The sequence below is a fragment of the Mirounga angustirostris genome, unplaced genomic scaffold (assembly GCF_029215605.1).
Source record: "Mirounga angustirostris isolate CCGP_5_RB_7025 unplaced genomic scaffold, mMirAng1.0.hap1 SCAF_2, whole genome shotgun sequence".
Taxonomy (NCBI): domain Eukaryota; kingdom Metazoa; phylum Chordata; class Mammalia; order Carnivora; family Phocidae; genus Mirounga; species Mirounga angustirostris.
In genome coordinates, this window is record NW_026991710.1 from 164,312,042 (window position 1) to 164,334,177 (window position 22,136).

Here is a 22,136-nt window from a genome sequence, read left to right on the forward strand (position 1 = left end):
AGGCTGGGGAGAAGGTCATGAGTGTGGACTTGACTGTGCTATCCCCGAGATGCCTATTAGACCCCCAAAGCAGAGATGTGCAGGAGGCAGTTGGGTCTACACATCTGTAGGTCAAGGAAGAGATGCTGTGTGCACACCGGGGCACGCAGAACACACAGATGTGGTGTGAAGCCGTGGACCGAATAAGCTTACTGTGGGTGTAGGTAGAGATGAGGTCTGAGAACGGAGCCCTGGGGTGCTCCCATGTTCAGGAGTCAGAGAAATTAGGAGAAACCAACAAAGGACACCGAGAAGTGGTAGCCAGAGAGGGTGCGGGGAAATCAGGCAAATGTGGTGTCTTGGAAGCCATAGAAGAGTGTGTTTCCAGGGGACAGAGTGGCCACCTTATTGGACGAGTGCTGGGATAAGGACTGTGGAGGGCAGGTGGCCCGGAGGGCTGGAGGGGAGGCGGTGAGGTGATGGGCGTGGAGACCTGGGTGACGCCCATCTGGGTGAGCCAAGTGCGTCAGGAACCCAGGGTGGAGAGGCGTCCACTTAAAGGGATGGGGCCAGTGGTACTGGTCCCTATGGCCCTTTCCACCTGGACAGCACGGACAGACCATCTGGGCCTCTCTGGACAGGACAGGCAGCTGTGTGCAGGCTGTGGGATTTGTTCAAGGAGGCCCATCCCTCCAGCTCTGGAGGGGGAGGGTATCTGAGCAGCCAGAGACTGAAGGATGACCAGGTGTCCTTTCTCTTTTCCTGGACCCCAGACTGCAGGACTGGGATGAGGAAGGCTCCATTGTCTCGTACCTGCAAGATGCTGCCCAAGGTTCCTGGCCAGAGGAGGTCAGCCAAGGCCCACACTCCTTCCAGAGTACGGTCACCACCATCCAAGAGCTGGAGCCCAGTGGTTCTCAGGAGTATGAGAAGGTTCTGGTGTCTGCAACTGAGCACGTTCGGGAAGAGCTGCCAGAAGCTGAGAGCAGGGAACGGAGACGACAAAGCCACCAAGCGTGGGTGCAGGAGGCTCGGAGCACTTTCTCCCGGATGGCAGAGGTGAGGGCGCACACAGAGGCACCTGCCGATGTCCACAGCGGCGCTGGAAGGGCCTGAGGCGGAGGGCGGCTTCTCTTTCAGGCGAGCCCTGGGCCGAGCCTGCTTCCTTTCTTTAGAAATTATGGCGGGGACTCACTTTCTCTAGCAGTAAGGATACAAAGTCATGGTCTCTGCTGAGGGAAGGGAGGAGCTAACATTCCCGGAGCCCCCCGGAGCTGCCGAGTATCCCAGGCAGGGCCTGTGTGGTTGTCATGCTCACGCTCCCTCGGCTCTCAGCTGTTACTCCCATGTGGCAGCGGATGGTTGGGCAGGTTGCCCACGGTCACAGGATCCGAGGTGGGCTTTGGAGTTAGGTCTGGCTGATTGCAAAGCCGCGGTCTTTGTTTGTTTTCTTTTTCCGTTGTGTTTTAGGAAGGGCGTAGAGCAGAGAGACCTGGGTGTTAGGCTAACTCTGGTCCTACCGTGGTCTGCATGGCCACGGACAAGCCACTCGCTTCTCAGCACCTTGGTTTGCTCACCAGGAAACGAGGAGTGCATGGATTATTGCCAAGGTTCACTGGCTTGGGAATGCTGCGATTCTCTGGGTGGGGTTCAGCAGGTGGACCAGGAGAGGTACCCCGCCTCACTCCCCACCTGCCGTCCCTGCCTCCCTCAGACCTCCCTCCCCACGCCGGGTTTGCCCTTCATCTGTTCGCTTTACCTTCACTCCCCATTCCCATTCCCATAGATCTCCATTTTAATGTGTCTGGGGAATATTTTTTTATTATGAAAAATCGCAAACAAATACAAAAACAGACAGAATAGCGTATTAATTTCCGTGCACACACCACCTAGGCACCGCAGTTGCCCAATTATGGTCAATCCTGTTTCATCGATACCTACCCCTCTCTTTTCTCCCCCCAACATATTTTTTTGAAACAAATCCCAGACATCTCATTAAGGTGTGCCTTTTTAATGTATGCATCGCTGTTCCATGCCTGTATATTTTTAGTGTGTGCATAAACAATGTGTTCTGCATCTCATTTGGTTTCTTATGGTTCATCCTCATCCGAGAGCTTTTCGTCTCCCCCCCACGCCCGCCTTCTGCCACTTTCTCTTCCCTCTGCCCTACCTGAACCTGAGCCCTAGCAGGCACGTTGGGGCCCCCATGACTAGGTTAGCTCCACAACAGTCCTGGGCTGCCGTCTGCAAAGAACTGCTAGGAATCCAGTAAGGTTTTATGTAGACTGCTTCCCTCCCAGGATGTGCCTCGGACAGGACAGGCAGCTGTGTCCGTTTTTAACCCCAGACCACCCCATGCATTCTTGGCCAGCAGGCTCCTCTTCGGCACTTGTACTCCTAAGAGCAAGCGCTTGGCCGAGAGCACAGGTGCTCTTAACTGGGTCTGATTCCTGATTCCTGGGGAAAGAGAAGGATGCCAGGAGCCTTCCTATCCCTGGCCCCTCCGCAGCTAGCCTTTGGTGAGGGGAGGACTGGGGAGAAAGCAGGAGCACTCCAGGGGGTCACAGGAGAAACCTTCTAGGTCATAGAGTCCAACTGCCTTGTTTATAAATGAGGAAGCTGAGGCCCCAGAGAGGCTGAGGGCTTCTCCAGGGTCACACAGCGATGCAGTGTGAGGGCCAGGAGAGTCCGGATCTCCTGCTTCCCAGTCAGAGCGAGTGAGTGTGCAGGGCCACCAGGCCTACCACCTTTCAGGTCCAGGACAGGATTAGATGGCATAGATGAGCTGTCGTCCTAATCATCTGACGGGACCCCAGGGGGCAAGGGTTTGCAGAGCCCTCATTGACTAGTATTTCCGGTGGATCTCTGAAAACATTGACGGAGAGAGAGAAAGATGCCCTATAATTTGGGGCTAGGGAGGCAAGCCTGAAATGACTGTACGACATTCTTCTCTGAGGCCCCAGCTGGAAATATGTGAGGTTGGGCTCCCCTTGGCTGGGCCCAAACCGAATGCTCGCCGGCGCCCAGCTCCTTTACATGTGCGGTGGGCTTTTATTTCTCCAGGTGCTTCCTTGTGGAAACGAGGCAGTGCTGTGTAGTGACAGGAGCTTGAAATCGGACCCTTTCATTTACTTACTCTTTGACTCTGTGCGTCCATTGTCTTTGTGTAAAATGGAAAAGTCATAGAACCTGCATGGTAGGGCTGTCGGAAGGCTTCACAGAGTTCGTACGTGGAGTACACACAGCGCAGTGCCTACGGAGCAGTACTCTGGGCGTGAGGGCCTGCGCTGACTCTTCATCATGAAGGTACCCCGACCCCGGCGCTCCTTGCTGGATGGGGTAGGGGGAGCACCTCAGTCCGTCCCTGTTTCCCAGAGAAGGCACCCAGAGTTCCCTGGCCCCTGCGATGGGTGAACTGCAAGTCGCTGGGCTGTGCCCCAGATCTTTGTTCCCTCTGCCATGTGGACTGTTACTCAGAGCGGCACAGCCTGATCCGGAAAGTGAAATTCCTGTGGGCCACAGCCGCCACGCCTGCATTTGTGAATCAGCTCTGCAAAGGCAAGCCTCAAGCGCGTGGTTCCTGCTCGTGGGCGCTGACGGCCCAGCCTGGGAAGAGCCTTTGAGGACAGGCCTTAAATAGACACACCAGTTACACGCTTATGTTTAGGGTTGCTGGGCCCGGGTTGGGGGGGGGGTGCATGCCGAGGGCCCTCAGGGCTGACGGGAATTGCACGGGCTTCCCGGTGGCCCCCCTACCTGTGCTGGAGCCCCGCTGAGCTAATTTGATTAGGTCTGAGCAAATCACTCATCCCAGGGCTATTTTTGAAGTAGACCCTTAACTCTCCCTCCAGGATAGTAGCCGGTCCCATCCCTGTGGGTGGGGGTGAGCTCCATTCTGACCACAGCAGTAACGGCCCAGAGAAACACACAAGTGGCCACATTCTCCGGACACCTTATTTCCTGGAGTCCCAGAAAGAGAACACTTCCCTGGACAGAACTGCTTCTAGTGCGCATGGGGCCCGGGCAGGCCTGGGTGGGGGCGGGGCAAGAGGACGGGGCGGGGCGCCCGTCACCCACAGAGTGACTTTGACATGCGCTTTCAGTGCCCAGGACACGCGCACCTGCCCGCTCCCTTCTAGCCCAGTTGGACAGCCCCAGCAGCTGGTTTGGGGAGCTAAAATTATCGAAGCCTGATGTCACCCAGGCGGGAGAGCAGAGCCTGGGGCTGCTTGGCAGGAGGGCACTCAGCGGGCAGTTCTAGTGAGGGGCCATCCAGTCTCCTGCGGAGAGAGAATGCAAGGGGTCCCAGGGGCACGCGGGAGTCTGAGAGGAGAATGAGAGGTTGGACCCCACAGCGGCCGGAGCCCTGGCCCCGCTAGTCCCCAGAGGGCCCAGCTGCTGAGGAGGTGAGGATGTGGACTTTCATCACCCAGCTCCTGGTCACCCTAGTGCTCCTGGGCTTCTTTCTGGTCAGCTGTCAGAACGTGATGCACATTGTCAAGGGCTCCCTGTGCTTTGTGCTGAAACGTATCCACCAGGAGCTGGACAAGGAGCTGGGGGAGAGCGAGGGCGTGAGTGACGATGAGGAGACCATCTCTACCAGGGTGGTCCGGCGTCGGGTTTTCCTGAAGGTAACCGCCAGGCAGGAGACGCGGCTGAGGGCACAGCACCGCCATGTGCGTGGGCAGCAGCTGGGGGAAGGGACGGGACCCGGAGTCAGGAGCCGGAGCCGGAGGCTGTGGAGCCCACTGGGACCGCCACACTGCAGCGGCGCGGGCAGCTCAGCTTTGGGACTTGGGAGGCCCGTTCTTGGCCTGCCCCTGTCCCCAGCCGGCTTCAGGAAGTGGGCAGGTCACACTCAGGACGCCGGTGGCTGTGGAAGGGCTTTCACGCTGCAAAGGGCTGTCGAGAGATAAATTAGGTGCCTCGCTTCCTCTCTCAGGGCCTCCTTTGTAACACTTGCGTGACCGCCCCTGTTTTGCCTGCTCCCTGGTGCTGGTGAGGGATCAGGCACACAAGGCTCTTGCAAGCGTGGGGCTCCATCCCGTCTTCAGGCCCCACGGCCCCCAGGGGCGCCTCTCATGCTCGGAGCCCTGGGTTTGGCCGCTGCTACTTGCTGAGTTGGAGTTTCCTGCCGTGGTGGGGATTTGTCCGACTGTGGCTGTTGGCTGTGCTCTTTAATTCCCTCATCCTCCACCTTATGCCCAGGCCACCCACATATTAATCTTGAGTTTTCTCCTTTTCTGCAATTCTAGGGGAGTGAGTTTCAGAATATTCCAGGGGAGCAGGTGACAGAGGAACAATTCACAGATGAGCAGGGCAACATTGTCACCAAGAAGGTGGGTGCACAGAGTGCCCCTAAGCTGGGGAGAGGCAGCGGGGCTAGAAGCTAAAAGGTGCTGGACTCGCCTCCTTGCTTCTCACTGCTGCCCTAACAGAGGGTCAGCATGGCTCGGGCGGGCTGGTTCAGGTGCCGGGAGCTCTGGTCATCTGAGGTCCAGCCTGACATTCCTCATAACCACTTTACCTGATTCCGCCTGAATTCAGCTCCTGCTACTTTGTTCCAGAAGGACCAGGCTCCGTGGAACAGCCCAAACCTAGCCCAGCGATGTCTAGCCCTGGAAACTGCTGTAAGACAGCAGGGTGGTGGTCCCCGAACTCCCATGGGCCTCCGACAGCAAGAAGGTTGTGGAAATGCATTGAATTGGTCGCAGCTTTTAATTCACTAGACCTGATTTTGCCTGTCAAGTATTGGGCACCATGTGAGGTCTGGGCAGAAGAGAGAAGAAGGGGCAAAGGGGGGACCTTGTATGTGCTCCCTCTGTGGTGCTGCTCCCAGTAAATTGAAGCAAGACCCCTCAGGTGTCCATCTTGCCTCTTGCAACGTGTGCCTCATGCAGGCAGGGATGGTGTCTTGTGTTTTCATCTCTCGGTCCCAGGACGTGGTAGGCACAGAATAGACAAGGCTGGAATATTTGGGTGAGGGAATAAGAGAACACACTTGCCTGGAATCCCTATAGATGAAAAGGAGCTGTTCTGCCCTCAGCAGCTCAAGGTGTGGGGAAGATAGCAGGACCTTCCAACAATATCAAGAGGCAAAAACCCTGGCTATTGATGGACCGGCTGCAAATTCTAGCCCCCCTGAGGCTGCACAGAGCTTGTTTTCCACGTGATGGGGTGGTGTGGGGGAGGGGGGGTGTGGGAGACCAGCCCCTGCTCTTGGCCACTGGAGGAAGGGCGCCTTAGGACAAAGGCTGCCTCTCCCCCAGATCTCATTGTCAGGGGACCTGCTCTTCCCAGCCTCCGTCTCCGTGGCTTCACGGGCCCTTTGTCCCCTCCTTCTCTTTTCCAGATCATTCGCAAAGTCGTTCGGCAGATAGACTCATCCGGTGCTACTGACGCCCAGGAGCACGAGGAGGTGATTGCTGAGGGGCCCCAGGAGGACCGCAGTGAGATGGAAGCTGATGTTGATTCCTTTATGAGACACGCGCAGGTACTGCGGAGGCTGTAGCCTCCTGGAGGCTCCCGAGGCTCCCGCACCTCGGGGCGCTCAGCACCTCTATGGGCTGCTCACCTGTGCACCCGCCCACTCTGGGCTTCGGGCAGCACCACCCACCTGTCTCACCCCTGTGCCTCCGTGCCCTCTGGCAAGCAGCGTTTCCACGGCCTCCATGCTTTCTCGTGCCTATCTCTTGTCTCTCTGTGATCCGTCCTACCTTCTGTCTCTGCTGCTCTCTCCAGGTGGAGCTGCGAGGGAGTAGCCTGCAGCCGGAGATGACAGAGAGCAGGAAGGGGGCTCAGATAGTGAAGCGGGCCAGCCTAAAAAGGGGGAAGCAGTGATCTCTAGCCCCTCCCCTCGAATGGCCTCTTTGGAGGTAACGCCGTCTTTCTGCATCCTTTCTGCATGGCCTGGTGCTCGAGGAGTGGCTGGTGCTGGGAATGGCTGCTCACTTCCTCGCGTCTCCCCCTCGCCCGGGGGAGCCCCCCCGCTCCGCCACCCCCAGCATGATGCAGGAGGAACAGGGGTGCCGTGGCCTCGAGGCACAGATTGTTTCCCAGCCTGCTAACTGTCACTCTGAGTCTCGATTTCCTCCTCAAGAAAACAGCCAACAATATCTGCTGATTGACCTCCCCAGGGGCGCAAAAATACAAATTTAAGAAAATGCTTTGATGAGTGAAAATACTCAGTAAATCTCGGTGATGATATTATCCTGAAAGCCAAGCGATGGGGAGGGAGGTTGGTGGGGACAGGCCTAAGGGAGCACAGGAGAGTCTGTCTAGGCTGGGCCATTTCAACGCAAGTCCCCCGGCAGAGCTCCAGCAGTGAGAGACTTAGAACAGCAGTGAGAGACTTAGAACAGCACTGTCTCTTGAGCCTGGAACCCTTCGAAAGTCCTGAGCAACCCAAGGCGCCTGTTCTCCTTGGTGCTTCTGGAGACAGGTCACTCCGTTGCTTTCTAGGAAAGGGTGAAGTGAACAGGCCCGAGGGGCGAATGGCGTCCTCCCCGCAAGTTAGGAGGGCTGTCGAGGCTTGGTGCATGCGTGCGGGAGCATGAGGGCCGTGTGGCTGAGGAGCAGGGGTGTGCGGGGATTTGCGTGGTCATTCACAGACACACACACAGATTTGCGGGGAGGGCCGTGAAGACGCCGCAGCGAAGGCTCTCCAGCAGGCCCGAGCAGTGCTGGGGGCTCCAGCGGCCAGCTCTGACCTCCGTCCTCCCTGAGGGATCCTGTACTGAGCTGCCCCGAGGCCGTTCGCTGTGCCCAGCTCGGGGCAGCTCAGTACAGGATGCATCGGGGTGGGAGTCGGCGGGAAGCGAGGAAGCATGGTGGCCCCAGCATAGCACTAATCCGGTTCTTGGCATTTCAGCCCCTCCCCCGCCCAGGGCCTGGCCCTGGGCCAAGAGGAAAGCAGGCTCCGGCTTTCTGCATTCAGCAAAAAGCAGGGCCCCTGCCTCCCAAGCCACCAGAAGTGCTGGCTCTGGGCTTCCCAACATACCTCAGCACCGGGCAAAAAAAAAAAAAAAAAAAAGGACTGCGGATCCAGTTATAGGATAAAATTAGACCTGACTCCTCAGCAGCTTAAGGAGGTCACAGTATTAACCCCGGCATTGCCAAGGGTGCCACCAGGCTGCTGGTTTAGATTAGCTGGGGTGAGTCCTGGAAAGAATCCAAAGGTGCAAACAATTTGAAGGAGCAGGGAGGAGAAGGAAAAATGCCCTCTTTTGCCTGATTCTTTCTTAAGGATCAGCAGCGGCAGGGGCTCTACATCTCCACTTCTGTTTGGCTCGGGTTCCTTCGATGAACAGGAAAGAGGCAGCCCAGAAGCCAGGCTGGGAGGAAGGCAGGAACCTGGAAATTTTTTTTTTAAATTTCTGTGGATGTTCTGCAAGGTGGCTGAAGCCCCCAAAGGAGATAGGGTTCCAGACCACTGAGCATGGGTGTGGGGAGCACCGGGCAGCCCGGCTCCAGCACGGTGCCGGGGCCTCTGCCAAGAAAAGGCCAGGGAAGTAGGCGGTGGGGACAGTGGTGAGGGAGGCAGCGTGGAACAGGCTCCTGCCCGGTCCCGAAGGGCCTGGCGGGCAGCCTGCCTTGCTGCACCCGCACAACAGGACAAAGACCGCAGAGCAGATCCTGAGGGGCCGGCGGCCCTCTGATCCTCTCAGCACTTCCTGCCACCCACTCGCAAGCCCGTACAGCCGGCCGTCAGTATTCCCAGGTTCCACACTTGCAAATTTGCCCCTTGGCTAAAATTTATGTTAACCCCCAAACCCACACACACACAGTGCTTTCGTGGTCATTCACAGACACACACACACACACACACGATGGTGAAAAATTTGTGTTCAGTGCCACGTTGTTTGCATTTTTGTGCTTTTTGTTGATTTTGCTGTTTAAAATGGCTCCCTAGCCTAGTGCCCAAGTGCTGTCTCGAGTTCCTAAGAGCAAGAAGGCTGGGATGTGCCCCACGGGGACAAATACATGTGTTAGATAAGAGTCACTGGCCGTGAGTCAGGGCACAGTCTGTGGGGAGTTACGGGATCAGCAGTATTAAATAAGGTGTCCTTCTACAGAAACACACGTGAGACAAGGTTGTGTATTCATTGTTTGACAAAGATGTGTTGAACGGAGGCTCCCAGGAACCTAACTGGGCATTTTCCTTGAGAGCAGTGTGCAGTGTTGGCAACTTTCTCGAACATGACCACTGCGAATGTCGAGAGTTTACTGTGTCGGTTTCAGAGAGAGTCAAAGCTGGGGCTGGGGAATCTAGATGCAAGGCCTGGCCTCCTGTTCCAGGTGGTGTGGCCTTGCACTAGTCACTTGCCCTGAGCTTCCGTCCCCCGGAGGGAGATTGCAGACAGTCCCTTCCATTCTTTCGAGAGGTTTAGAAATAGTCGTGGTCCCTGGGCAGGCTGTGGTGAGGAGGGCAGGACAGCTGTGCTCAGTCAGCGCCCATCCTAGCTTGACCAGGGGCAGGTCAGCCGACCCCGCCACGCCTCGGGTTCCTTAACCATGAAATCTCAGCCGCATCACGCCCTTGCCCTGTAGGATGGTTTCCGGGATGGATGGGGCGTGTTTGTGAAAGGCTGTATACATTGTTCAATTCCCACCCGCTATTTCTCCAAGTGTCACCTGAGAGTCGGGTTAAAATGCAGATTCCCAGCCCCTGCCCCTGACCTACTGAATTAAAATTCTGGAACTCGGGATTCTGCCGCAAGCTCCTCATGTGATTTTTATGTGTATTGAAGAGTGAGTTCTTCTGACCAATTTTGGTTTTCCTTCCAAACCTCCTAGAGGTGACGTGGACTTGATAGCAAGTGGTACACTTGGTATTTAAAAAGCGGGCGGCAAGGAATGAAGGTTAGAAGTTTGCTCAAAGATGGCAGAATGCCCCCACCCCAGGTGAGGAGTGACTAGACCCCCTCACCCATCGATTCCCCCCCAGTCACCCCCACCTTGGGAAGGACTCTGTATCTAAGGCCTGGCAAGTGGGGGGAAGGGTGCTTTCTGGTGTTTGAGATGCTACCATAGTGCTGTTTATTCAGGGCCTGACGGCTGGTGATGGTGACGGTAGCAACTGGTGGGTTTTGCTCCGGGCCCTAGGAGGTGGGTCCAAGACTTGGGGTGTGCGCAGTGCGGGAGCAGCGGCGTGGAGCGGGCAGCTGGAGGGCGGTGGCAGGGGCAGCCCCGACGTCTGCTGGGCCCGCAGCCTGAGCAGGCGCTGGTCTTGGCATCTCTCTGCATCGCCGTGGCTCTGGCTTCTGGACCTTTCAGGGAAGCTGCGGCACGACAAGGCTGCAGCTTTTCCTTGTTTTCCTTTTGAAGAGACGCTTTCCATTCAGACACTGTGGTTCTCAGAGCTTGTGTTAGCTCCAACAATGGGCTGTTTTAGTAAGTTTAAAAGCGAAGCAATTAGTCATCTCCCTGGGAAGGGGCAGGGAGGCAAGGGGGTCATGTTTTATGTTGCTGTTTTAAGTTCCAGGCCACCCTACTCGCCAGCCATTGCAGGCGTGCGAGTCTGGGGCTGAGGGAGAGGGGAGAGGGCCACAGACACTGGGCAGGGTGGGAACAGGAGGTACCGCCCGGAGGGATGGGGCAGGACAGGCACGGAGCAGGACCGCCACTTGTCCCTATTCTTTATAGGGTGAGACCTTTCTCTGGGGACAAGAGGTGCAGGGCAGTGGAAGGGTCCAGGACACAGCCAGGAGACTTGCCTTCCAGTCCTACCCCTGCCACTGCTGGGTGCTCCCACGAGACCCATCTCTGCTCCTCCCGGAGTCTCAGCTTAACCAAAGTAGTCACCGTAGAATGATCTCTAAGCCTTGACCTCTCTCCTCTGCGCTGTGTCTGGGCAGAAAAGTGGAAGGTGGTCGGCTGTTTTCCCCAGGCTCAAACTTTTACGAGGTCTGTTGTTCGAGGCGTGCCTAGCCCTGAGTGGGGGGCAGACCCCTGGGAAGGGTAAGGCCGGGCCCTGGCCCTCAGAGTGTTTCTGCTCCAGCCGGGGAGATGCCGCAGGTGTGAGACAGGGAAGAGAGCCCAGTCAGAGTGTACGTCCACATACACTGTCCCGAGCACTTGGAAGCTCTTTGAAACATCACCACCATCTAATGAGGTGCAGCCTGTTATTGCCCTCGTTTAATAGCAGAGGAAACTGAGTCACAGAGAGTGCAAGTAATGGGACCAGGGAAATCGGCAGAGACAGAATATGAACTCAGGCAACCCGGCTGGCTTCAGAGTTCCTGCTCTTACCCACTATGCCCTGTGATCACTCTCAGTGAAAGGTGGTGGGGGGAGTGGGAAGCTTCCAGAGCTGAGAGGAGAGAAATGACAAGGAGCTGGGGTTATCAGGGAGGCTTCCTGGAGGAGAGGTCTTGAGGGTGGTGAGCAGAGCTTCCGCAGAGAGGGGACAGGACGGCATCCATGAGTGGAGGGCCGTAAACAAGGCAGGAAGCTGGTGCGCACCGTGTGTTCGGAAGGCTTGGAGGAAGCCAGCTTGGCTGACAGAGAAGCTCAGGCAGTGACGAAAGAGTCTTGCCCTCCAGGGTGACAGCAGCAGAAGGCCTGTGTTTGGCTGTGTGGCAGCCTCTGGCGAGGGACCTAGCCCGGCCCTCCCACCCCTGGAGGACCACTCAGAGTTGAGTTCCCCTTGACCCCCTCCAGCTTCCTCCGTAACCATGTCACCTGTAGGGCCCAGGACAGCTCCTTGTCTGGGGACAGCTCCGCCACAGAATGAGTCTCTGCCTTTCCGTGTCACTTCCTACGCCGCCCAGGAGACTGTCAGCTCCTCTTTAAGTGTGCTCCTTCCCCCGCCATCCATCCCAAGTTCCTGCCAACGGAATCCTGAGTGGCTAGTCCCGGAAACACAGAGTTCTCGCCCCAGGGAGGAGGAGGGGGACAAGGCACCAAGACATGGCAGGAGCGGTGTCTCCCTGTGAACCCCAAGCTGCAGGAAGTGGACTTCACTCTGCAGGCAAAGCTGCTCTTCTCCAGCCAAAGATACACAATGTCCTGGGGAGAATGCACCCATTTTTTTTTTTCAAAGATCTCTTTAAAAAGATCTCTTTGCCACCGCAGAGGCTGTCCTCCCCCAGGGCATGGGGAGAGGAGCCAGAGGAACTTGACAGTAAGAGCTTGTAGACCAGAGCCAAAGAGGGACGGCTGTCGCCTGAGGTCCCAAGCTCCTGAGGCTGTCTGTGATCATGTCTGCTCCATCTCTGGGTCCCCAGGGCTGGCACTGAGAGACATCAGTGCGTGTTGGCTGAACTGAACTGAGAAAGTGGAGGGCACTGCTGCCTTCTAGCACAAGCCCTGGCTTATGAACTTGGCCCCCTTCCTAGGTCCAAGGATCTACTCAAGGGAATTTCTCCCCAGGGGACCGCAGGCGTGGGAGCGTCCTGCCTCCTCTCTGAGGCACAGAGCACACACAGGAGGGTTTTCTGGGGAGCTCATCCACTTGGGCAGGGGACCCACGCAGGCTTGGGCAACCACCCCTGAGAGGCAGCCTCTGGGCTGGGGAGAGGGAGAAGGATGGCTGGCAGTTCAGGAAGGTCAGGGAGCTCTGAGCTCAGGGTCTTTCACCTCCTTGCCTGGCTTAGGGAGGCTGCTTTTCCTGGATGAGACTCTGCCTCAGCAGCCAGCACAAAACTCAGTAGTTGGGTTTTTTGCTGGGAGTTGCCCCTTTAGATCCTAAGTAACTCCTTCTCTCTTTGTGTCCCTCAGGATCACACCTCGACACCCAACCCTTGAACTCCACATACTCTGCCATGCACACGGGAGGAGCGCTGGAGCGGAGGGCTCCGGAATGGTGCACCTGTTCCTCCAGGCTAACGGCATGATCTCTGTAAGGGACTTCCTTTGGTCTTCTATTCGCATGAACGACTGACTGTAGACGCATGACCTACAGTCCTCAATCCTGCCTCTAGCGACCACGGATCTCTGTCGGGAATCAGGACAAATGCCTCGAGAAGGGGGTTGGGGAGAGAGAGAGGGGGAAAACCAGCGCGAGAGCGCGGAATGCGAAAGTGAACAAGGGCTCTTTTGTGCTTGGGGATGGTATATTTTGTAAAATCATTTTAATTTTGACTTGTTACAGGGTACTTTTTTTTCAACCTCATCTGTAGGAAATCCATGTGGGCTTCCTGGAAAGAAAAAAAAAAAAGAAAGAAAACTAGGCACCAAATCAGTTCGGCACCTTAATGCCATGTCCTCATCTGCTAGTCTTCCCTACCGACACAGGCCTCCATTCCATTTGTGCCATCCCATCCCACTCCCCAGGGGGCCGCTCCTCCCAGAATGTTCTACATGACATTCAGGACACGCGCATAGGCGTGCGCGCGCGTGCGCGCACACACACACACACACACAAGCACCTCTCCCCTCTCCTCAGTATACACACAGATTTTACTGTGACGTCCAAAGCTGTATAGAATCTCCTGTGGACAAACTGGAATTTTTTTATGTTCTCTCTCTCTCTCTCTCTGCCAATTTCAGTATTAATCATCTTCCAATGGAAAATCATTACCTTGAGAGTGCATTCGGGGTTCCTTGTGTTAGGGACTTAAGAATCTGAGGCGAGGACCACCCCCCCAGGCTCAGCTGTAGGCCTCAAAGGGAGCCAGTACCCCCTCTGAAAGGGGGTTCTTTCTCCGCTGGGGGCGGGCCAGTGGCTGTCCCAGGATTGCACCAGCATGTTCAATAGAGAAGAGGTTTCCTATATCTTCAAGCACTTATATCATAGTCTGTGTTCAAAGTGTAAACTGTACAGTAATCAGCCTTGTGTATATGAAAAACAATAAATACTATGCAAACCGATAGAAACACTTTAGCAGTATGTACAAAGCACTAACAGCTCAGCTCCTGAGGACTTCTCCAGGCTGCGGGAGAAGGAGCTACAGCCTGTCTTTCAGTGAAAGAGGAAGGAGTAGGGCTAGGGCTAGTGAATGTATCTGCCAGTTCTTAGAAGTCAGCCACCCCCCCCAAAAAAAGGTCTCCCAGAGCCAACTTGGTGCTCTCAGTCCAGGCAGCCCACAGGATGGGGGGCCTAGGCCGGACAGCCTCAGTGCCCCCACTCTGACCAAGCCCCTCTGCCCCACCGGGAGAGGCGGGCGAGGGGCCCACTCCTGACCACAGGCGCAGGGGGAGGAGAGCGCAGCCGGCCCCCGGGAGGCCCCGGGCTGGGAAGGAGCGCCTCCTGGGCCAGGCCCTCGGGCAGAGCAGGAAGGAGACCGACAGCGGGCTGTTCCTCGCCTCGGTGCCACCAGGGAAGAGCCTTAAAGCGACACCGGAGCCTCCGGCGGAGCGAGGCCCGAATCAGCACAATCCGCCCCGCCCGGCCCCGGCGGGCGCCCTCTAGGGCCGGGAGAGAGACTGGCAGGCTCTGCTCGCTCGCGAGGGCCTTTGTTAGCGGACGTCCTGTCACCTTCCTCCCTGCCGCTCCTGAGGCGGCCTCAGACACATCCGACCTTCCAAGTAGCACAGAGGCTCCCTCACGACCGAGCCCCCGCGGCCCTGGTGCCCGTCACCAGCGCACACGTCTCCCGGCGGAGGCCGCAGGCCCCACGCGCCCGGGGCCAACCGAGGCGCTCCGCTCCGGCCGCTCCGGCCTCTCCGACCGCTCCGACCGGGCGGCGGGCGCTCGGCTTTCCGAGGGGCAGGCCCGGGCGCCGGAGGCCAAGCCGGCGCCCAGCGCTGCGTCCCGGGAGGCGCGGCCCCGGCCCCCGCGCCTGGGCGCCCGAGCGCCGCGCTCCTCCGCGTCGGGCCGGGCGCCGGGGCCACCGCGGGAGCCGGCGGGCTCGGCCGGGGGTGGGAGGAGCGCGGCGGGCCGGCCGGCCCGGGGAAGACAGGCGCAGGGCCCGCCTCCCCTCCTCGACCCCGCGCCGTCCCCCTCAGGCCGCCGCCGCCCCCCCAGTAGCCCCTCGTGGAGCCCCGCGTGGGCCCGGCGGCTCCAGGCTATGCTTTGGCACCCTCCGCTGCGTCTGGCATGGCTGCTTGGCCCGGCGGCCCCAGGCCCTTGGCCGCATGGCTGCGCGCTCCAGTTGCTAGCAGGAGCTGGTAGGGGAGGAGTTTGGGGTCTCCACACGATGCCTAGAGAATGCTGCAGTCTGCACATTAGATGCTTTTTAGAAGTTTTGGAATTACCCTGATTTTTTTAATTGTTATGAAAATGACTCTCTTCTTGGCTCTCTCCCAAATGCTCTGTTATCGGGAGAGAATCCCCCCACCCCACTCTGATGTATAGACCATTCTCGCTACACCAGCTGAACAAATGTCAAAATTAATAAAGAAATTGACTCACGGCACAGGGCTCCATCTCTCCTTCCTGGCTTGGCCTGGGGCAATCTGAGGTGCTGGGGCAAGAGTGAAGCCTGGGTTGGGGCCTGAAGGAGTCCGGGGGTGGGATCAGTCAGCAGGGAGGCCTGCATCCCGCCCCCCCCCCCCCGCCGGGTGTGTGTGTGGGGTGTCCCCTTCCTGGAAACCTGGACAGCCCCTTCATCAGACCACCCATCCTGGGAGAAGCCCACCAAACCGCTGGGGTTAGTAAGACAGATTTCTGTCTCCTAAGGATTACCATGAGATGGGAGCAAGTCCAAGATGGTGGAGGGGGGCACCACACTCCCCCAGGGTTCATGGTTGAACCCACAGTATACACTAACAGGGGACCCCCCCCCCAGTCCCTCCCTGTGAAGGTGTCTGGCCCCTGCACTCAATGTCATTCAAAGTTCAAGAACTTTTGAGAAAATTGCCATTCCTCACTAGTTCCTAACACTTCATGAGGCTGGTCACCAAGCTGGCCTCAGTTTTCTCATCTGTCAAATGGGGGAATGGATCAAACAATTGCTAAAGTCTTTTCAGTTTGCCCTCCTGGGATTCCTGAACGTGAATGCCTTTGTCACGCCTGGCAGTAAATAAGAAATCATCTGCTGCAGGTTTTCTTCCTCATAAGTTCCCATCATTAGCGGGTGACCAAGTCATATTCGCAGGGTCTGAGGAGCACGGGCGGCCCTCACTCGGAATCTGTAGCTTCTCTCTCAGAAAAGCCACCCTTGACCAGGCACCAGCTGAGGCTGTGCAGCCGCATGGCCCAGAGCTGTTTCAAAAGCACAGTTTCAGGATCACAGTCGCCTGGGGGGGGAGGGGGTGTCAGGCGGCGACACTGGAAATCGGAATTAAGTCTCCCAAATGGTTGGGATGGGCAGCTTGGTAGCACAGGCAACTCAGAGGGGTAAGATCCTTTTTTCTTGTTTTTAGTCTAAACTTGGAGAGTTATTAACCTCCACAGCCTGTGTGAGGTCTTTCTTGCATTAGCCTACATCATGTACGCTACAGAGAACATGGCTGCGGGCAGCCAGTTCCACCAGGAACAGACAGCAGCGTGGGGAGAGGCAGGCTCTGTGTGAGAGGGGAGCCCTCCCCAAGTCCTGGGTCCAGACCTCCAGCCGGAAGCCTGGGAGAAGGCCAGCGAAGGGCACCTCTTTTCTCCCACCTGCCACAGTGGGACCACGGGCTGTTCAGACAGCCAAGGAGCCCACAGCCCGATCAGGAAAGGCTTTGGAACTGCCCCGCGGAGGAGGGACAGAAGTCTGTCCGCCTGACAGTCACCAATGTCCTGTCATTTTACATGTTCAGACCAGTGGCACGCTGGTTTCCACTTTTAAAAACAAAACAAAACAAAAACAAGAACTGCAAGAAAGGATTCTGTCCCATGCAGAAACAACCGGGTATTCACCATGGCTTCCCTGTTCGTAAAACGGAAGATGGCCCCCAGTAGAGCCTTGTATGTTGTAAAAAAAATTCATTAGAAAAAAAGGCATATGGGTGCTCTGCAACTCAGTTAAATAATGACTGAGCACCAACCAAGTACCTGCCAGGGGGGCCCACCACTGAATCAACAGCCATCTCAGCCATCACAGCTTTCCAACCCGGCTGCCGAGCCAGACAGAACATGGCAATGGGCTCCAGCAGAGGCACAAGTGATTCCTCGGAGGAGGAAGACGGGAGGAGAGAGGGAATCAGGAAAGTCTGCTCGGAGGCGGAGGTGGGAAGAGCACACACCCGGCAAGGCGCAGAGCTGCTCCCCTCCCACCCCCGCCCCAGTCTGCTGGCAGGCTCCCACTCCCAGGCTCTCAGGCTGGCCACAGAGATCCACATCCCCAGCCCCCACCCCCCAGCCAAAGCCCAGCCTCCCCACTTACCCATCCCAGCTCGGAGGAAGAGAAGCATCCACACTCAGACACCATACTCCCCCACTGGCTTGGGTATCTGCACATAAAGGGGTCTGCGCACCCCAGGACAGCGACCCCGACCCTGGCCCTCACCCTCAGGGGAGCGGCTGCCTCAGGAGCCTCCAGGGGGCCCCAGGTACCCACCTTTCCCTAGATGCTGGGCTTGGGAGACCAGGAGCTGGTAGACGCTCTGAGAATGAACAGAGCCTCCAGAGCTCATTCTCTCTCTTCTCTCTCTCTTCTCCCTCCCTCTCTCTCTCTCATACACACACACACACACACACACACACACACACACACACACACACACACACCCTGGCTGATTTTACAGTCAATCTTTCAAAGTGCAATTTGTCTTGGAAAGCCAATGTGAGGCCTGTGTGGGTTTCGACCAATGGCGCCGCGCCTCTCACAGCTCAGCCAGTCTCCGGTCTGTATTCTAATGGGCCATATCTTTATCAGGGAAATGTTGCTTCTCTGAACTTAAAACTTCTCATGGAGGGCCCCCAGACTCACAGGCAGAGGAGGGGTCTGAGCTGAGGCGTGGGGAGCCGCCCTTCTCCAGGACGGAGGGAGAGAGCCAAGGGGCGCTGGTGAGGCCTCTCACCTGCCCCAGGAGCACCTGACTTCCGAGCCGCTGACGTAGGTGCTGGTCCCCGGGCCAGGGCCGGGCCGGATGCCTTAGGTAGGAGGGCAGTCTGGGGCTCGGGCCGCTTTTGACCCTCCAAACCTGCCATGGGCTTCTGGGTCAGAGCTCGGGGTCTCTGGCTTTAGGGGCCTGGATTTGGGCTTCTCACCTTCCCTCACCCTGACCCGAGGATCATGGAGTCCAACCTGCAGGGGACGTTCCTGCTGAACAACACGCCACTGGCTCAGTTCTCGGAGATGAAGGCCCCCGTGTGCCAGTACTCGGTGCAGAACTCCTTCTACAAGCTCAGCCCTCCGGGGCTGGGCCCCCAGCTGGCCGCCGGGACCCCCCACGGGATCACAGACATCCTGAGCAGGCCCGTGGCCACGCCGAACAGCAGCCTCCTCTCCAGCTACCCCCACGTGGCAGGCTTTGGTGGACTCGGCTCCCAGGGGGTCTACTATGGACCGCAGGTGGCGAATTTTCCCAAGGCTGGCAATGAGTACCCGCCCCGGACCCGGAACTGCTGGGCAGACACGGGCCAGGACTGGCGAGGCGGGCGGCAATGCGGCAACAGTGAGTACAGGGCAAGGCTCCATACCCCCCTGGTCCCCCGCAGGATCAGGGGAGGAGGAGGTGTGGGAAGGGAGGGGAGGGCTCCCAGGGTGGTGCGTACCTGCCGTCCACCTCTCCTCAGCCACCATCAGACACCTGGGTCCACGACTCACCGTGGCGCACTACTGACTTCTCCCCTCCCGGGCCCGCCCCAGCTCTGCCTGGACAGATGTCTTGCCCCTCACCCCTCGCCCTTACCAGTGGCTGCCTCAGCTGCCCTCCTAGAAACCCCGGAGGTCTCCAGGTCGGGTGAAGACGCCATAACCCACATTTGCCCTACGTAGGGTCCGCCTGGCAGATTAGCTTCCTTCTTCCACTCAGAGCCCATGTCACTTCTTCCTCCAAAGCAGGCAAATGCTGTCCCCAGTGAGAAGTTGCCACAGCATCACCTTCCCAGGGAGACCCACTCATGCCCTGACACCCTTCAGGGCCACCAAATGCACTCCGACCCCATCTTGGTCCCGCCTGAGATCAGGGGGGCGGCCGTCCACCATCCTCCTCGGGGCTCATGGCAGCAGGAGCAGCGACAACTGCCCGGCCCCCGGGAGCAGCTGCCGAGTCAAGTCAGACTCGGTCCTAGTTGTTGGGGGGGGGTCTCCCTACCCCACCATGCCCAAACCTGTTTTCAGAGAACGGGTGCGGGGTCCCCAGGATGCCAGTCGGAGCCCGGAGGAGGCGGCAGGACATGCACGGGCCCGTGAGGCTCCCCTGGGAGGCAGGGAGGTGACAGTGGCCGCAGGAGCCCTCCCTGTGCCACGGAAGCCCGGCCAGGACCAGGCAGGGGCAGAGACGGAGGGAACTTCCGCTCCTCTCGGACCTTGGGGCTGCCCCACCGCAGTAGGGGCTTGGCGCCCACCAAGGAAACCCCAAAACACATCTACCTCCCCATGTGCTGCACTGTTCCGGGGGGTCACACCGCCTGACAGTCCCCCCCCCCCCCCCACTCAGCCTGAGCATGGCGAGCTCCACGTGGGTGAAGACCTCATCTCTTGGAACTGGCTTTGGGAGTGCTTTAGGCCTCAGTCTCTCCCACCTCCATCTCCCCTTCCCCCCAGCACACACACTCTCTCCACGCCCCTACTCTTCAATCCCAAGCGCACAGCCACACACAGGAAAATATCCAAGTCGGTGGCTGAATTAACACAAAGGGAGAGAGGACTGCGGATGACAGTCTCTTGGGAAGCTTCTTCCCCACCCAGTGCCTCAGTTTCCTTACCTGTAACATGAGGAGACGGGACATGGGCTGTTGGGCTGTGCTGACCAAGGCCCAACACGTGGGCCTTCTGCCTCCCCGGAGCCCTGCCGCTCTCCAGCCCGGCTCCTGCCTGAGCGGCTGCCCTAGCTGGGCAGGGAGCAGGGGGCAGGGCCCGAGCCTCTACGTGCAGACTGTCCCGTGTGGTTGAGGCCACATGACTTCTAGGCCTGGTGACAAGGGAGAGCAGTAACATGGGGCCTAAAGCTCTGGTTTTCTCAGAAACCTGGAAAATGGGGTCCCAAGAACAAGGGATTAGGCAGGGGAGGAATTCCCAGACCCCTTGGGGCCCTGACAGTTGGTGGAAGGTACCTAGGCTGTGTCTTGGTGAGAAAACCGAGCAGAACCTCCTGCTGGCCCTGGAGGGAAGGCAGCATCACTGAGTAGCGAAAACATTACAGAGAGAAGGAGACCGGGGCAGGCTGCAAGCGCCCTCCGCCCCTAAGTAGCTCTCCCCTGGGGCAGGGGCCCTCTCGGGGTCCCTGTCCATCCAAACGTGGCAGAGGTCACAGTCACTACTGTCAGATCACCAGGAATGCTGCTTGTTAGCGGAGTCACGATGCCCCCACCATCTCAGGGGCTTCTCTGTAGGAGGGAGCTCGCGCAGTGGGAGATGCAGGACAGGGCCAGCACCCCCACTCCTGCCACTAACCACACACTTTCTTCCTCCCGCCAGCCCCGGATCCCCTGAGCGACAGCATCCACAAGAAGAAGCACACCCGGCCCACCTTCACGGGACACCAGATCTTTGCCCTGGAGAAGACCTTTGAGCAGACCAAGTACTTGGCTGGCCCTGAGAGGGCACGGCTGGCATACTCCCTGGGGATGACTGAGTCACAGGTCAAGGTGAGTTTGTGCGGGAGAAGGGGTCTGCCCTGCAGGGAGCAGCCTTCCAGGGGAAGAAAGGCGGCTCTCAGCGGGAGGCTGTCCTGCCCACCGCACCCCAGAGGTGACCATAATGACCATAACCAAAAAGATGGCTGTCAATACTGCTCTCTGTTTTGAGAACCTTGAGTGCAGGAGCTCATTTAAGCCTCCCAGCAATCTGGAGGTGGGGATTCTTACCCATTTCACATTGGAAGGAACAATCTCAGCTGAGCCTCTTGCTCAACGTCACCTGGCTGGTAAGTGCAGAGTTGGGGCTCAAAGCCAGATCTGTGGGGCACCCACCTAATGCCTTCCCCTCCTCTGCACAGTGTTGGCCAGAAATTTCCAGGGCTGGTAGCAGCCTCTGGCCCAGATCAGGAGTCAGTCTCGGGGCCACGTTAGAACTGGATTTATAGGTTTGTTGCTTCAGCTGGCAGGAGGAGCCGGCCTTGGTTTGCCAATAAGGGGGAGATAACACCTCCTTCCAAGTCCACCCAAAATGAAGCTCGGACGGGATATGGGGGGCAGGCAGACTCCAAGGGGCATGCAAGGGCCATGCTCACACTGCCTGTCACCCAGCTTGCAGTCAGTGAACAGGCTTCTCCCTCCAGGCTCCCAGAGGTCACCGTGATGCTAGATCTGTCCTGAGAGGCTTTGGGTGGAGAGCCCCCCCAAAGAAAGCTATGCCTGAACTGCCCAGCTCTGTGACATGCTGACAGGTTTAAGGGTAGGAGAGGGAAGCACAGGGGCAGGTTGGGACCCACGTCTGGGCTCCGATAGCATCACCAGCCACCTACCTCTGCAGCTTCCGGGTCTGCTGAATGGAAGTGGAAGGAAGCCACGGGCCCTCTTATCTATTTTTCTGCCTCTCTAGGTACTTTTCCGCATTCATCAACTATCTTAAGCAACGAAAATACGTTATTTTTATAATTAGGGGGAAATTATTCATGAAGTTCAGTGAAGGTCCATGAAGCTAAAGAAGGGACGACTCTTGAGCACCTACTGAGTTCCCTCACCTGGGCATTCCAGCATCTTCCATCCAAGTGCCCCGGGTGGCAAAAGAGAAGATCCACCGCAAGGAGGGCTATAGCTAAGCAGAAAGGGCTGCTTCACTTACACGCATTCGTTTCTATTTTACCGCCCCCCCCCCCCCGCGCCGCCCAAATGGTGTGAATATTACAACCTGGTCTATCACTGAGCCATTTATTTTACTAGAAAAATAAGGATCGAGTGTCCTTGCCGCCCAGTGGAGTCACCCTCCTGAAGGGGGGCCCTGTGTGTGCTGTGCGCGCACGAGCCTCAGCCTCCTTCCCACCCAGGTGTGGTTCCAGAACCGAAGGACCAAGTGGCGAAAGAAGAGCGCCCTGGAGCCCTCGTCCTCCACGCCCCGGGCGCCGGGCGGCGCGGGCGCGGGCGGAGAGCGCGCGGCCTCGGAGAACGAGGACGACGAGTACAACAAGCCGCTAGACCCCGACTCGGACGACGAGAAGATCCGGCTGCTACTCCGCAAGCACCGCGCCGCCTTCTCGGTGCTCAGCCTGGGCGCGCACAGCGTCTGACGCCCGCCCCGGTC

At 58.0% G+C, this 22,136-nt stretch overlaps 2 protein-coding genes across 12 annotated transcripts in view; both read left to right on the forward strand.

The window, feature by feature from the left end:
• Positions 1 to 13,062, forward strand: part of ANK1 (ankyrin 1) — a 127,105-nt gene extending 114,043 nt beyond the window's left edge. For 4 of the 11 annotated variants that reach the window (XM_064585501.1, XM_064585500.1, XM_064585505.1 and 1 more), the window contains 5 exons: positions 753 to 1,038; positions 5,235 to 5,318; positions 6,332 to 6,472; positions 6,721 to 6,854; positions 12,700 to 13,062. In XM_064585501.1, coding sequence (XP_064441571.1) covers positions 753 to 1,038; positions 5,235 to 5,318; positions 6,332 to 6,472; positions 6,721 to 6,819 — 610 coding nt within the window. In that variant the 3' untranslated portion in view covers positions 6,820 to 6,854; positions 12,700 to 13,062. Of the gene's footprint in view, positions 1 to 752; positions 1,039 to 4,164; positions 4,611 to 5,234; positions 5,319 to 6,331; positions 6,473 to 6,720; positions 6,855 to 12,699 lie in introns of those variants that run through there. The other 7 variants (XM_064585504.1, XM_064585509.1, XM_064585510.1 and 4 more) reach the window with 4 other exon arrangements.
• A 4,961-nt stretch (positions 13,063 to 18,023) lies between these two features.
• NKX6-3 (NK6 homeobox 3) lies at positions 18,024 to 22,122 on the forward strand. The gene is made up of 3 exons (XM_045879301.1): positions 18,024 to 18,405; positions 20,373 to 20,542; positions 21,883 to 22,122. Exons 1-3 carry the CDS (start codon positions 18,024 to 18,026, stop codon positions 22,120 to 22,122), a joined length of 792 nt encoding a protein of 263 aa, XP_045735257.1.
• Positions 22,123 to 22,136: the final 14 nt, after the last annotated feature.